Below are 14,094 nucleotides of genomic sequence, written 5' to 3' on the forward strand. Positions count from 1 at the left end.
TTAAATTGTGTTTTGGGAAACACTGTTGCTCTCTAGAACTCTGCCTTTTCGATGGACAAACCTGAGGTCTAACTGATTCGAGCTACCGTACATATTTTCCAGTTTTTGGTAATTTCTGCTCAATTTATGTAGCCCAGAATTCTATAGGATTTGTTAACGGCAGTAAAAAAGCTGCATGAATAAGATTCCCGTATGGGAGAAAATTGGTGCCTTACAAGGGAATGTTTCCTCATGAGCCCAAAAATCTGCCCTTTTTTGATCAATTAAAGGGTTATTTCAATTTTAGCCAATTTTCACAACAGGAAAGGTGATGGCTGGGTGGGGGGTTCATTTCTGAGCCTCACTGTGACGACATATTGCTCTCCTCTTCTGTTTCCCAGGCCTTTGAAGATCTCAGCAAGCTTATGGACAAGGTATGGTGAGATATTAATATGAGCCCAGGTTTCCGCCAGCGCAGCAATGACAGACGGCTGCCTCCATTATTTTTACAGGCCAAGGAAATGGTGGAACTGTCCAAATCGATAGCGAACAAAATCAAAGACAAACAGGGGGACATCACAGAAGATGAGGTATGAAAACACGTCTGTTACCAGGGTACAATCGCACCACAATATTTTTTTAAGATGTCTTTTGCTCCAGGAATAACATGATGAAAAATTGTGTCTGGCATGGAGACCTCTGCTCCTGACCTGTCCATTGTAAATATCTGCCGTCACGTACATTTTATCAAATGTTCCTGGAATTCACCATCATAAATAGATATGGAAAATATTAATATGTTAAGTTATGGAACTATAGAAAACCCTGCAATTATTTGTGACGGTTCACTATATACTGAAGTATTGCAGTAATGCAATCAAGTTCCCTATAAAGACTGAACTTTTTTTTATAATAAATAAAAAATATAATTTCCTGATTGAATCCTTTCCCAACATAGCCAGTTTTTTTATTTTTTCCTCCCCTTCTTCGAAGAGCCATCCTTTTTTTTTTTCTATTTTACTGTTCACATAAGCGATTGAGGGCATGACCCCATTCACTTTACCACACCGTGTAATGGAGCATCATGAAATTATGAAAAAACAAACAAACTCCACAATAGTTTTTTGGGGAATTGTTTTTACATTGTGTGGTAAAATGACCTGACATTTTGTCTCCTCATCAGTGTGATTACAGCGCTACCAGTCCTGTCCAGTTGTTTTGTTTATTATGTTGGTGGTGGAAAACAAATCTAAAAATTAGTAAAAAAAAAAAAAAAATTGTTCGATTGTGTCACCATTTTCCGAGAACCATAATGTTTTAATCTTTTTCGGTCAATAGAGCAGTGTGAGGGCTTATTTTTTTCAGGGTGAGACTACGTTTTTATTGATAGCATTCTAAGATGGATATGATATTTTGATCGCTTCTTTCATCATTTTTGTAAGGTATTGTGGCAACCCCCCAAAAAAATTCAATTTTTTTTTTTTTGCTGTTTATGGTGTTTACTAGTGATGAGTGAGTATACTCGTTGCTCAGGTTTTCCCAAGCATGCTCGGGTGGTCTCCGAGTATTTTGCCTTGCTCGGAGATTTAGTTTTCGTCGTCTCAGCTGCGTGATTTGCAGCTGCTGGACAGCCTGAATACATGTGGGAATTCCCTAACAAACATTCAACCCCCACATGTATTCAGTCTGTCTAGCAGTTGCAAATCATACAGCTGAGGCGATGAAAACGAAATCTCCGAGCATGCCAAAATACTCGGAGACCAGCCGAGCATGCTTGGGAAAACCCGAGCAACGAGTATACTCGCTCATCACTGGTGTTTACCAATCGGCTTAATAATTCTTATATATTGATCTGAGTTTTATAAATACGATACCAATTGTATATTTTCAAATTTTACGATCTTTATTTTAGAGTGGGGTGGGGGAGGGGTAATTTAAAAATTTTTTGTTTGTTTTTTTAATTGTTATTGCATGTACTATTCCTCTTGTTGGACTTGAACCTGCAATAATCTGATCTCTTGTACTATGTAACAAAAATCGCAGTCTCTTTTGGTTTCCAAAGGAACTCCTTAATGACGGGCATAGAGGTCTCCCAACAGATCTCCGACTCTCATAGCGACCCACCGGCACGCCGCGATCTTAATACTGTTGTCAAAGTTTGACAAGGGCATCCTGTGAGCGCGCTCCATACAACCACTGACTTGCAACGTACATGGAATAAGTTAAAAATAAAGACATTTTAAATAAACCTATTTGGTATTGTCACATCTATCCCAATAGAAATTTTTGTAACCCATGAATATCTTAAAGAAGAAAAGGGTAAAAATGGCCAATTTTTTTTTTTTCCCTTCGACAAGCACTCTTCTGTTGATGTGGATGGAAAAATTCAAAAATGCTGATTCCAGGAAGAAAGGGAGGAAAAAACAAATGTATAAAATGAAAATTGGCTGTGGTGGGAAGGGGTTAATTTGGAGATTAATGAAACTCCATTTCTATCCATCTATCTCTAGACTATAAAATTTAAGTCCTACCTGCTGAGTATGGGAATCGCCAATCCAGTGACGCGGGAAACCCACGGATCTGGCACACACTACCACATGCAGCTGGCAAAGCAGCTCGCCACCATGTTACAGGCTCCGCTGGAGGTGAGTGGGTTCTCATTTCTGCTTTTGGAACCTTCTAATTTGCTAAGATTCTCATGTAGCTCATTATGGGGGGGGGGCTCGGTTATCGGGGCATCCACTGGCCCTTACCCTATTAGGCCATATGAATATACAGTAAATGTCGTAGGTGGGTTCCCAGTCGAAGCCCGTACTATTTTTCAGAGGTGGGAATTTAAATAGTTTTCAACTCTTCTACAAATGCTACCGGGTGATATTCGGACATTGACCGATTGCCCAGAAGGTTCCAACATCCATGCCCCCATATCGGCACAGCACCACACTGAGCTTTACCCTGCAATGTTGACTTCACTAAATCTGCTGCAGTTCTTCAAACAAATGTTTTACATTTTCCATTCGTCATCACCGTTAACCCCTTCATATATGATCTTATGATTATTTGAACAGATATATGACTTCTTGGCATCTTCTTTTTCAGGAGCGAGGGGGTATAATGTCACTCACAGAAGTATACTGCTTAGTAAATCGAGCCAGGGGCATGGAGGTAGGTAGAAATGAGCAACTTGATCAATTTCTCACTGTATCGTCAACCTGATTCCCCCCACCCAAAAAAAAAGCAGTGTGTCAACTGTCCAAAAATAAAGGACATTTTCTTTTCTTCTCATTTAATGTAGCTTTCAGAAAGGTTTATATTTGGTCTTTTTTTTACCTTTTATGAGTTTTCTCAATTGGTGATAAGTTATCTTTAAGGAGGTTGTTCCCTATCAGTTAATCTTCAAGCGCTCTGTTCACCGCCCCAAGGTCCACTGGCAATACGCCACCACTGCTCCCGGTGTCTGGCTCTGCCCGCTTGACTGACTTCACGTCAGCAGCCAATCAATGAGCTCAGCATCTTGGAGCAGGGTGTTCCATCTACACTGGCAGAGCTGCAAGCTCACTGATTGGCTGTTGATAAGATGTCACACCGGCGGCCCATGCCAGACACCGGCGGCCCATGCCAGACACCGGCGGCCCATGCCAGACACCGGCGGCCCATGCCAGACACCGGCGGCCCATGCCAGACACCGGCAGCCCATGCCAGACACCGGCAGCCCATGCCAGACAGTGGCAGTGACGTCGCAGGCTCTCTGGTGGACCTGGGGATAGTAATTATGGCGTATTTTTTTTTATACCAAACTGTGTCCAGGGAGGAAGATTAACTGAATGGAGACTACCCCTTTACGTTCCATGTTATGGCATTAGTAAATTAGAAGACTAAACAAAGTACAGAGGTAATCTCCAGTTCCTAAATCTTTGAGGGAGTCGATTTTTCATTTCTGATTGGATTTTTCTTTTCACAGTTGCTTTCTCCAGAAGATCTGGTTAACTCCTGCAAAATGTTTGAATCCCTGAAGCTTCCACTGCGGTAAGACGTTACTGCTGTACAGGCCATTAGTTTCTCTGACTCGCAGCACGTTCCTTTGAATGAAACGTTGACCGATGGCCCCAGGATAAACTTCCTGTCTTTTTTCCCATTCAATACTTTTGACCTACACCAAACAATGAGACAAAGGTGGAGAGCTATGGAGTAAATAGGACAATGCTTTCTGCTTTCCAGGATATGAAACAATACAGTTTATGGCCACAGGCTTCCTAAATGTAGGGGCTCATGGGCATTTTGGTACCCCCCTACTATGGCTCAGCTGAGGCTGATTATGGCTGCAGGACCCATTGCATGCTCTCATCTCTCCTTTTTGCAGGCTTCGTATTTTCGATAGTGGCGTCATGGTAATTGAGCATCAGTCGCACAATGAAGAGGAGATGGTGGCTTCCGCCCTAGAAACGGTACATTCAGCTCGAGTTCGCCATGTGCTGCATACCTTCATTGTGAAGCTACGTCTCCAAAAATGACTCTTGTAATTACAAATAATATACTGTATACAAGGCAAAAACAAATGGGCCCCTGTAGTTCCCCAGAAGGGGGCACTTACTTTTATATCTCTGGCATCTTGGTACTCCTGTGAAGCCTCATAGGGAAGGTCGCTGTTTACACTCTACACTAAAATACCCTGATGTTGCAGTATATAGTAGAAGCAGGTTCAAATCCCCTGAGGGGACTAATAAAAAAAATAAATAAACCAAAAATATAAAAAATGTAATCTCCTGGGTTTTACCAAAAATGAAAAGACATTTAAAAAATATTAATTTTATTTGGATTCCCGCATCAATAAAAATAATATAATAAACCCATACGGTAAACGCCATAAAGACGAAAAAAAATCACAGCACTAGAATTATGTTTTTTTGGTTACCACACCTTATAAAAAGTAATAGAAACGGCGTATGTAAACCAAATTGGTATCAATTAAAATTGTTAGCTCGCCATGCAAAGATCAAGCCCAATCCCAGGTCTACTGATGAGTAGCATTACGACTCTCAGAAAATGGCAACTTCTGAATTTTTTTTTTTTTCCAAATAAACAAAACTAGATCTGTGCACGTTTGGTATCCCGGTAATTGTACTCACCCTGAGAACCATGTTTACAGGTAATTTTTACCACATAATGAATACCGTACAGATTGCATTTTTTTTTTTTTTTTTTTTTACCATTTTATCGTACTTGGAATTTTTTCACCCATTTTTCAGTTAATTGTCTAGTAAAATGTATAGTGCCAACCAAAATGAAAGCTTGTTCTCAAAAAGCAAGCCAGCTTATGGCCACGTCAACAGGAAAATAAAGTTAGGTCAGACCTCAATGTCTTTTTGACTAAATAAAATACTTTGCAATGTTAAAATATACATAAAAATCTGGAATAGCAATTTTGCTTTTTTTTTTTTTTTTTTTTAACAGGTATCTGAGAGGGGTTCACTGACTTCTGAAGAGTTTGCCAAGATTGTCGGCATGTCCGTGTTGCTAGCCAAAGAAAGGTATTTCCATTTGGTTTACTGCTTATTCCTCTGGTTATGCTGGGGCAGAGTACTGTTGGTTTCTTGCTCGTTCCCCTGTTTTTCATGGGGCAGAGTACTGTTGGTTTCTTGCTCGTTCCCCTGTTTTTCATGGGGCAGACTACTGTTGGTTTCTTGCTTACTCCCCTGCTTTTCCTGGGGCAGAGTACTGTTGGTTTATTGCTTACTCCCCTGCTTTTCCTGGGGCAGAGTACTGTTGGTTTATTGCTTACTCCCCTGCTTTTCCTGGGGCAGAGGACTGTTGGTTTATTGCTCACTCCCCTGTTTATGCTGGAGCAGAGTACTGTTTGTTTCTTTCTTGTTACCCTGTTTATGCTGGGGCAGAGTACTGTTTGTTTCTTTCTCACTCCCCTGTTTTTCCTGGGGCAGAGGACTGTTGGTTTATTGCTCACTCCCCTGTTTATGCTGGGGCAGAGTACTGTTTGTTTCTTTCTTGTTACCCTGTTTATGCTGGGGCAGAGTACTGTTTGTTTCTTTCTCACTCCCCTGTTTTTCCTGGGGCAGAGTACTGTTGGTTTCTTGCTCGTTACCCTGGTTATGCTGGGGCAGAGTACTGTTGGTTTCTTGCTCGTTACCCTGGTTATGCTGGGGCAGAGTACTGTTGGTTTCTTGCTCGTTACCCTGGTTATGCTGGGGCAGAGTACTGTTGGTTTCTTGCTCGTTACCCTGGTTATGCTGGGGCAGAGTACTGTTGGTTTCTTGCTCGTTACCCTGGTTATGCTGGGGCAGAGTACTGTTGATTTATTGCTCACTCCCCTGTTTTTCATGGGGCAGAGGACTGTTGGTTTCTTTCTCACTCCTCTGTTTTTCCTGGGGCAGAGTACTGTTGGTTTATTGCTCACTCCCCTGTTTTTCCTGGGGCAGAGGACTGTTGGTTTCTTTCTCACTCCCCTGTTTTTCCTTGGGAAGAGGACTGTTGGTTTCTTTCTCACTCCTCTGGTTATGCTGGGGCAGAGTACTGTTTGTTTATTGCTCACTCCTCTGGTTATGCTGGGGCAGAGGACTGTTGGTTTATTGCTCACTCCTCTGGTTATGCTGGGGCAGAGGACTGTTGTGTTTTTGCTTGCTCCACTTATGATTTTATTCCCTGGATACCGCTCACTCCTCTGACCTGCTAGTGCAATTAATGATATAATTCCTTGCTTTCTTGCTCGCTCCCCTGTTCCTGCTGGGGTAGAGTAGTCTAACAATATTTTTCCCTTGACAGATTGCTTCTTGCTGAAAACATGGGGCATCTCTGCAGGGACGATTCAGTTGAAGGTTTACGCTTCTATCCAAACCTGTTCTTGACGCAGAGTTAGGCTTTTGCTGTAGATTCATGTCCGGAGGTGCTGAAGATCAGAATACGTCATGGAGACCACTGAGCAGGAGGGAGATCTTGTAGGACGGTTGCAGAATAGTGATTGATACCAGACGGACACATTCAAAGCCCGGCCTTGGCCATGAATGTTTGTTTATTGGGGAACGCAATATACATATTACAACTCTTTACAATGACTAAAGGTTATTTGGAGAGAATCCTCGAGTGATCAATGTCCCACATGATGATGCTTTATCAAAATCGGTGCTCGCAAGGTGTGGATGATGTCCCTATTGCTTCCTGCCATCTTTTCCAAAGGATTTCTGGAATCTAAGTGCTGAATTTGGATTAGTTCATAAGCACAACTTCTTTACCTGTCCCCTTCATTAGTTCTGATAAATTTACCATTAACCTAACTCCCTGACATTATGCACTGTATATTTACTAATATAATCAAACTCCCAGAAACGACATGGGTCCCATATAACCAAAATTTGAATCCTAGTGAATATATATTTTTACCCATGTAAATTACAGGACAATAAGTGTATACACCCAATACAATTAGAAACAAGCAAAAATTGGAGTTCTATACACAATAATAAAATCAGATAAGAAATACTTTATTACACAAAATGAAAAAATATAAAATATGTATGAATTGAAGTACAAACAAGGAAAAAGACCCTAGTAAAAAGCACATGGGTCCAAGGCATAAGAGAGAATATTAATAATAAACATCATCATGGTATTAATACAAGGCACTGACAGCCCTCCCCCGTACATAATAAAAGCATTATAGGGGGGGTCTCATGGAAACACAGGCCCTGAGGTATTTAAGTTGGATTTTTGTTGTCAACTGTTTGTCATAAGGTCAAATTAAGGTCAAGTTAGCTGTGGTACGTTAGCACCACGAGCAGTTAGAACTGGTTTATGCCAGTTCTTTGGCGCCATTTTAACGGCTTTTCATTGGTCTGTGTAGCTATTGGGCTTTTTTAAGATGTATAAAGCCCTGTTATAACGGTTTTCCTCACACTGTGTTTTTAAGAAGAATCTGAAGATACCGAGTGAAGGATGGAGAGCCTTCTACAGCAGCTCCTGACAAGGGCCGGCCAGGAGGATGGAGTGGATTGGCTTAAGAGCTGCTTAGCTATAGAACCTTTACCTGCAGCTTCTGACGCCATCCCTCCTCCTTTAGAACCGTGCCTCCAGGTGCAGCCGCCGGGTCCTGAGCCGAACGCAACCCCGAATTTGTCTAGCCGGGGGAGGAGAAAGAAGCCCCGTAGGTCCTACTCCCCTCCGTTGCCGCCGCAAAGATCCAGCAACCGCCCACAGGAAGTACGGAGGAAGTCCCGCCGTACTTCCTGTGAGAAATCTCGCAGCCCGGCGCGAGATTTACAGCGCCGTCATCGGGCAGCGCATTCCACGTCATCTGAGGCCGCCTTCTGGACATATGACTGCCGTAGCCGTAAAAGCGCTGCGGCGGCATCGTCCTGTCAGGTGACAGTGGCCTCTGCACCCCTCGGGTCCATCGCGCAGCCTTCAGCATCGCCTGCCAGCATCCAAGGAGACAGGTCAGACGACGAGCAAGATGTATCACCTCCAGCGGACCTTCAGCTGTACTGGCCCTCGCTTCAGGGCTTGAGTTCTGGCTATCCAGCGGACCAGATGACCAGGAAAAGGCTATCCGGAAGGGGTGAGATGCTTAATGTACCCCTGTCTGTACCCCATACCCAGCTTAGAGAGATTATGAAAAGTGTATTGTCAGAAGCTTTGGGGGATTTTGTTAATGTTGCTTCAACCCCAACCTCTGCTCTTAGTTTTAACCCTGAGTCTGCCGTATCTGGCGATTCAGCCACTCTGAACCCCTTTAAAGAGGCTCTGATATGTGACCTTTCACCTTTGGGCTTCCATTTGAGCTCCGCTACTAAGGAGCTCATTTGGAGTAACAGTTACGTTGATATATTTTCCCTACTCTCTCATAAAGAACAGCTGAGTAGACCTGAGAAGAAAAATGAAAAAGCGGATATAGAGGATCCTAAACGCGGCTCTCTGAAGTCTTTCAATAATTGGATCCAGGCTTTTTCAATCTACTCAGCCGTCCTTGGGGAAAAGTTCCCCAATCTATGCAGTAAATTGTTCCACCTCGTCGACATTATTCTTGAGGCTTACCGCAATTTCATTACGATGAAGCATTTAGGCAAAAGTTGGCAGTCCACCCTGATGTTAATTGGGGAGTAAAGGACGTTGGTTTATGGATCAATCTTATGCTCCCTCAGAGGCACTATGCAAGCAAACAACCAGTGACTGGATTGTCTAAACGAGGTGTTTGTTTCGCATATAATGAGTCTTTTTGTAAATGGAATAACTCTTGTTGATTTCGCCATGAATGCTCTTTCTGCGGAAACTCACATCCCATGTCAAAATGCTTTCGGAAGCAATCATCACAATCCGCTTCCAGGGATCCTAATTCAAAGAGCACAGACTCCAGTGAGACTGGAAGAAATGCTTTGGTGGCTAAACAACTACCCAAATCGGGAGACCAGTAAACTCTTGTTCGATGGTTTTTCCCAGGGCTTTGCAATCCCGCAATTTGAGGGTACCGGTTGTAAACTAGTTAAAAATTTGTCATCTCTTAACTTTCACCGTGATGTAGCTAGAAATAAAATTTCGGAGGAATTGAAATTAGGTAGAATTGCTGGCCCTTTTTCTGTTCCTCCTTTCCCAAATTTTCGTATATTTTCCCCCTCGGTATTGTGCCAAAAAAGGAGGCCGGCAGCTTCCGTATGATACATCATTTGTCATATCCTCATGGTTTCTCTTTAAAATTCTCTTTAAAGGATGAAGTAGATAAAACCTTATTCTCAGTATCCTATTCATCATTTGATGCAGGTATTGATTTGCTTAAAAGATTCGGGAAAGATGCTTTAATTGTGAAATCTGACAGTAATCCGCATTGAGGTTGCTTCCTGTCCATCCATCTGGCTTTAATTCTTTGGGTTTTCATTTTGAAGGTCAATTTTTCTTTGACAGATGTCTCCCTATGGGCTTCTCTTTATCTTGTTTTTATTTTGAAAGTTTTTCATCCTTTTTACATTGGGTTTTAGAATCCAACACCAAGGATGCAGGTATTTTACACTATCTGGATGATTTTCTTTTTGTTGGTCCTCCCGCCTCTCAAAATTGCATACAGACATTAAATAACTTCATCATGATGTGTGATAATTTTGGGGTACCTATTGCACATGAGAAAACATATTTGCCTACCAATGTAATTGAGTTTTTAGGCATCACCTTGGATTCCACCACAATGAAATGCAGGCTCCTGGAGGACAAAATTTTGAAGCTACGCGACTCATTGACTAAATTTTTGTCTAAAAAGAAGGTAACTTTAAAGGAAATGCAATCTTTGCTAAGCCTTTTAAATTTCGCCTTATGCGTTATTCCGATGGGCAGAGTTTTTTCTCGACGTCTATAAAATTCAACTATAGGCCTTTCGTCCCCTGATTCGCATGTTAGGGTCGCCGCGGATTTGAAGGAGGATGCCGAGATTTGGCTTTCTTTCATATCAGGATTCAATGGTAAATCCTGTTGGCAATCCCCTTTTGTTTTGGCAGATACTTTTCCTTTTGCTTTTGCTGCTAGCAGTAGCGATGGCTGCGGTATTTTATTTTCTACTCATTGGTTTGCTCACCATTGGCCGGTTGCATAGGTGGCAAACCATGTAATAGAAAACGCAATGGTCTTAGAACTTTTTTCAATTTTTTTTAGGTTTGTTTTTGTGGGATCACAAGATGAGGAATGCTAGGCTACTAATTCTGTCTAATAAAGGCGAAAATTTTTCTATCAACACCCTATCTTCAAAGAATTTATGGGCCACTAGAATTTTAAAACAGCTAGTATTGGCTTGCCTAAAATTTAACATTTGGCTGAAAGCCAGGATGGGGACAAGCAAGCTAGTGTTAATCACTCATTCTCTCTGTCATCACCAGTGGCCATTTTTTCGCCAACAGGTGCCCAACGCAGACGTGGAGGCAACACCTTGCCCGCAGGAAATTTGGGACATAGTCCTGAACTAATACCTTATTTTATCGAGCATTCATTGTCAGCTTGATCATGGGCCGACTATTCTGCTGCATGGCAGCAATGGATTACTTTTTGTAATTTGAATGATTTTAGTTTTATTATTTCCAGTCCTATTTCTGGCTTGAAATTTGTCGAGTTTTTAGTTAACAAAGGCCTGCCTTACTCGGCGGTAGCCAAATCCCTTGCTGGGGTATCGTTTTTTTTCTCAAATTATTCGAGAAAGTCCCCTTAACGGTTCTGTTTCTAATAAAACAATTCTTGAAGGGTTTTAAAAGGCATAATTTCAAACCTGATTCCAGACGCCCTATTTCCTTACCACTTTTAAAGGACGTTTGCTTGTGTCTGCATAAAATATGTATTAACTCTTCTGAAACCCTTTTGTTTTCATCCGCTTTTTCCCTAGCATTTTTTTTTGGGAGCTTTATGGGTTGGCGAGTTAGTCTCAGCAAGAAAGGCCAATCCATCCGGGCTTTTGATTTCGGATGTGAGCTTATTTGATTCTTATTTAATTTTGTTTAGCAGAAAATCTAAAACGGACCAATTAGGTAGGGGTTTCAGGTTGAAAATTGACCCTGTGCCGGATCCAGTAATTTGCTCTGTAGCCAACACCGGCAGATGGTTGCAATCGACGCCTTCTGTCCCTGGTCCATTGTTTATTCATTTAGATGGCACCCCAGCAACTGTTTTCCAGTTTAACTCTATTCTAAAAAAGTGTCTACATTTGCTGGGAAAAGAGCATCTGAGGTTTACTTCACACTCTTTTAGGATAGGAGCAGCTACAGGAGCAGCGAGATCCGGCCTTCGGGATTCTGAGATTATGCAATTGGGCAGATGGGAGTCGGGTAGATTTAAACTTTACGTCTGACATGATCTTTATGATTACTAATTTTGAGTTTGAATTCAGGTCCCAAAGTTGTCTGGATTATAGGACATTGCTTTGTGTTTTGGGCTCAGAAGAGGGCCAGCCAACGTTCATATTCAGAGAACCTTTCCTTCAGCCCTGAAGCTGTGCAAGTTTTTTGGCACAGCATCCGAGGCATGTCTTGGGATAAGCTAGTTACTGAATTTAAAAAAAATGTTTTAGGAATCTCCCTTATCCGGATTTAGTTATTTTTCATTTGGCAGGTAATGATCTAGGAAAAATCAAAACTCTGGATTTGTTGGCTATGCTGAGTTCGGACATTATTGGTCTCAAGCAGGCTTTTCCTTGTATTTCTTTATTTTTTTCCGAGATCATTCCCAGGCTATTATGGAGCAGAGGCAAACTTTCTTTTTTAGAAAAAATCCGGAAAAGGTTGAACCGGGAAATGGCGAATTTTCTTCCTCTTATTAACGGTTTCTCTTTCACACACGAAGACCTCGAAAGTTTCTTACCGGGTTTATATAGAAATGATTTAATTCATCTGTCTGACATAGGTTTAGATATATTTAACCTGAATCTTCAGATAATGGTGGGAAAAATGGCTGTAGTATGGGGGGGGCATGTCTCTTTGAGCCATGGCGGTTGGAAAATCGCCCTTTATTGGGTGGATTGGTTTTTTATGGTGGTTAAGCTTTGGACATTTTAAGAGTTAACTTATTAAAATTGGTGTTTTATTTAACTTAAGTAACCCAAAATAAATATCACGGCCATTTCTTCCAAACGTTGTCTAGTCTTTTATTTGAATGAATGGGTCTTGTGCTGCCATGAGAGCCCTCCCCCGTACATAATAAAAGCATTATAGGGGGGGTCTCATGGAAACACAGGCCCTGAGGTATTTAAGTTGGATTTTTGTTGTCAACTGTTTGTCATAAGGTCAAATTAAGGTCAAGTTAGCTGTGGTACGTTAGCACCACGAGCAGTTAGAACTGCTTTATGCCAGTTCTTTGGCGCCATTTTAACGGCTTTTCATTGGTCTGTGTAGCTATTGGCGGGCTTTTTTAAGATATATAAAGCCCTGTTATTACGGTTTTCCTCACACAGTGTTTTTAAGAAGAATCTGAAGATCCCGCCCTCTCTCCCTTATGCTATGTATTTACCCTGTCGTGATTCATTTATTTGTGGGATAAGCGCCCTTTATTGGGTGGATTGTTTTTTTATGGTGGTTAAGCTTTGGACATTTTAAGAGTTAACTTATTAAAATTGGTGTGTTATTTAACTTAAGTAACCCAAAATAAATATCACGGCCATTTCTTCCAAACGTTGTCTACTTTTATTTGAGTGAATGGGTCTTGTGTTGCCATGAAAATTTATGCTATTATATATAATGTCAGCCACATATATTAATAACAGGTTGAAATTTCATATAGTCCTGTAATGCTGACCACCATATAATAGAACTACACAGTTCATAATAAATTTCCTGAGGCTGCCACAGTGACAGTACACCACCCACAAAAAGAGAAAAAGAAGTGCCCTTAATAGCAAAGTGACTTGATGTCTAGGAACCCAGTCCACCCCTTGACGCACGTTTCGCATAGGCTTTATCCCTTTTTGATAAAGCCTACGCGAAACGCGCGTCGGGGTGGACTGGGTTCCTAGGCATGTGCTTTTTACTAGGGTCTTTTTCCTTGTTTGTACTTCAATTCATACTTTTTTTTATATTTTTTCATTTTGTGTAATAAAGTATTTCTTATCTCATTTTATTATTGTGTATAGAACTCCAATTTTTGTTTTTCTAGCCGTATATTTACAGCCTGCACCATCCACAGCAGATGTAAAGTGTCTGATACAGCTAACGCTCTGTAGCAGAAGCTACAATCAATAGCAATGATGGTACCTAAGTGGCTGGAAAAAAGGAAGGAAGTCCCTCTGTGACCCCATCAACACGTTTAACCCCTTAATGACAGCCAATACGTCTTTTAACTGATCTGAGGTATAAGAGATTAGCCTCCCCATACAGGTGACAATTCAGCAGCTGTCAGCTGTACACTATAGCTGACAACTTGCTGTATCAGCCACGATCAGTATTTGCACCTTCCAAATCTGTTTAACCCCTTAGATGCTGCTGTCAATAATGACTACATCATATAAATGGTTAACAGAGTGTGGGGGCTTCCTCTTTATCCCAATTGGTGCCCTCAGATCTTGATTTTGTGGCCCTGATGTTTGCCATGGCAGTTCACGTCCAAATAGCGGCCTTACAGTCTGGCAGCTCTAGTAATCTGATCAGAAGTTAGAGG

General features: G+C 41.6%; 1 protein-coding gene across 1 annotated transcript in view; it reads left to right on the top strand.

Moving 5' to 3' along the window:
• VPS36 (vacuolar protein sorting 36 homolog) overlaps positions 1-7,040 on the top strand; it is a 45,254-nt gene extending 38,214 nt beyond the window's left edge. Inside the window, exons 7-14 of the mRNA XM_077298150.1 lie at positions 381-413; positions 492-569; positions 2,490-2,624; positions 3,079-3,144; positions 3,941-4,005; positions 4,340-4,424; positions 5,431-5,507; positions 6,754-7,040. Coding sequence (XP_077154265.1) covers positions 381-413; positions 492-569; positions 2,490-2,624; positions 3,079-3,144; positions 3,941-4,005; positions 4,340-4,424; positions 5,431-5,507; positions 6,754-6,847 — 633 coding nt within the window. The 3' untranslated portion in view covers positions 6,848-7,040. The remainder of the gene's footprint in view (positions 1-380; positions 414-491; positions 570-2,489; positions 2,625-3,078; positions 3,145-3,940; positions 4,006-4,339; positions 4,425-5,430; positions 5,508-6,753) is intronic.
• Positions 7,041-14,094: the final 7,054 nt, after the last annotated feature.

The sequence above is a fragment of the Ranitomeya variabilis genome, chromosome 3 (genome assembly GCF_051348905.1).
Source record: "Ranitomeya variabilis isolate aRanVar5 chromosome 3, aRanVar5.hap1, whole genome shotgun sequence".
Taxonomy (NCBI): domain Eukaryota; kingdom Metazoa; phylum Chordata; class Amphibia; order Anura; family Dendrobatidae; genus Ranitomeya; species Ranitomeya variabilis.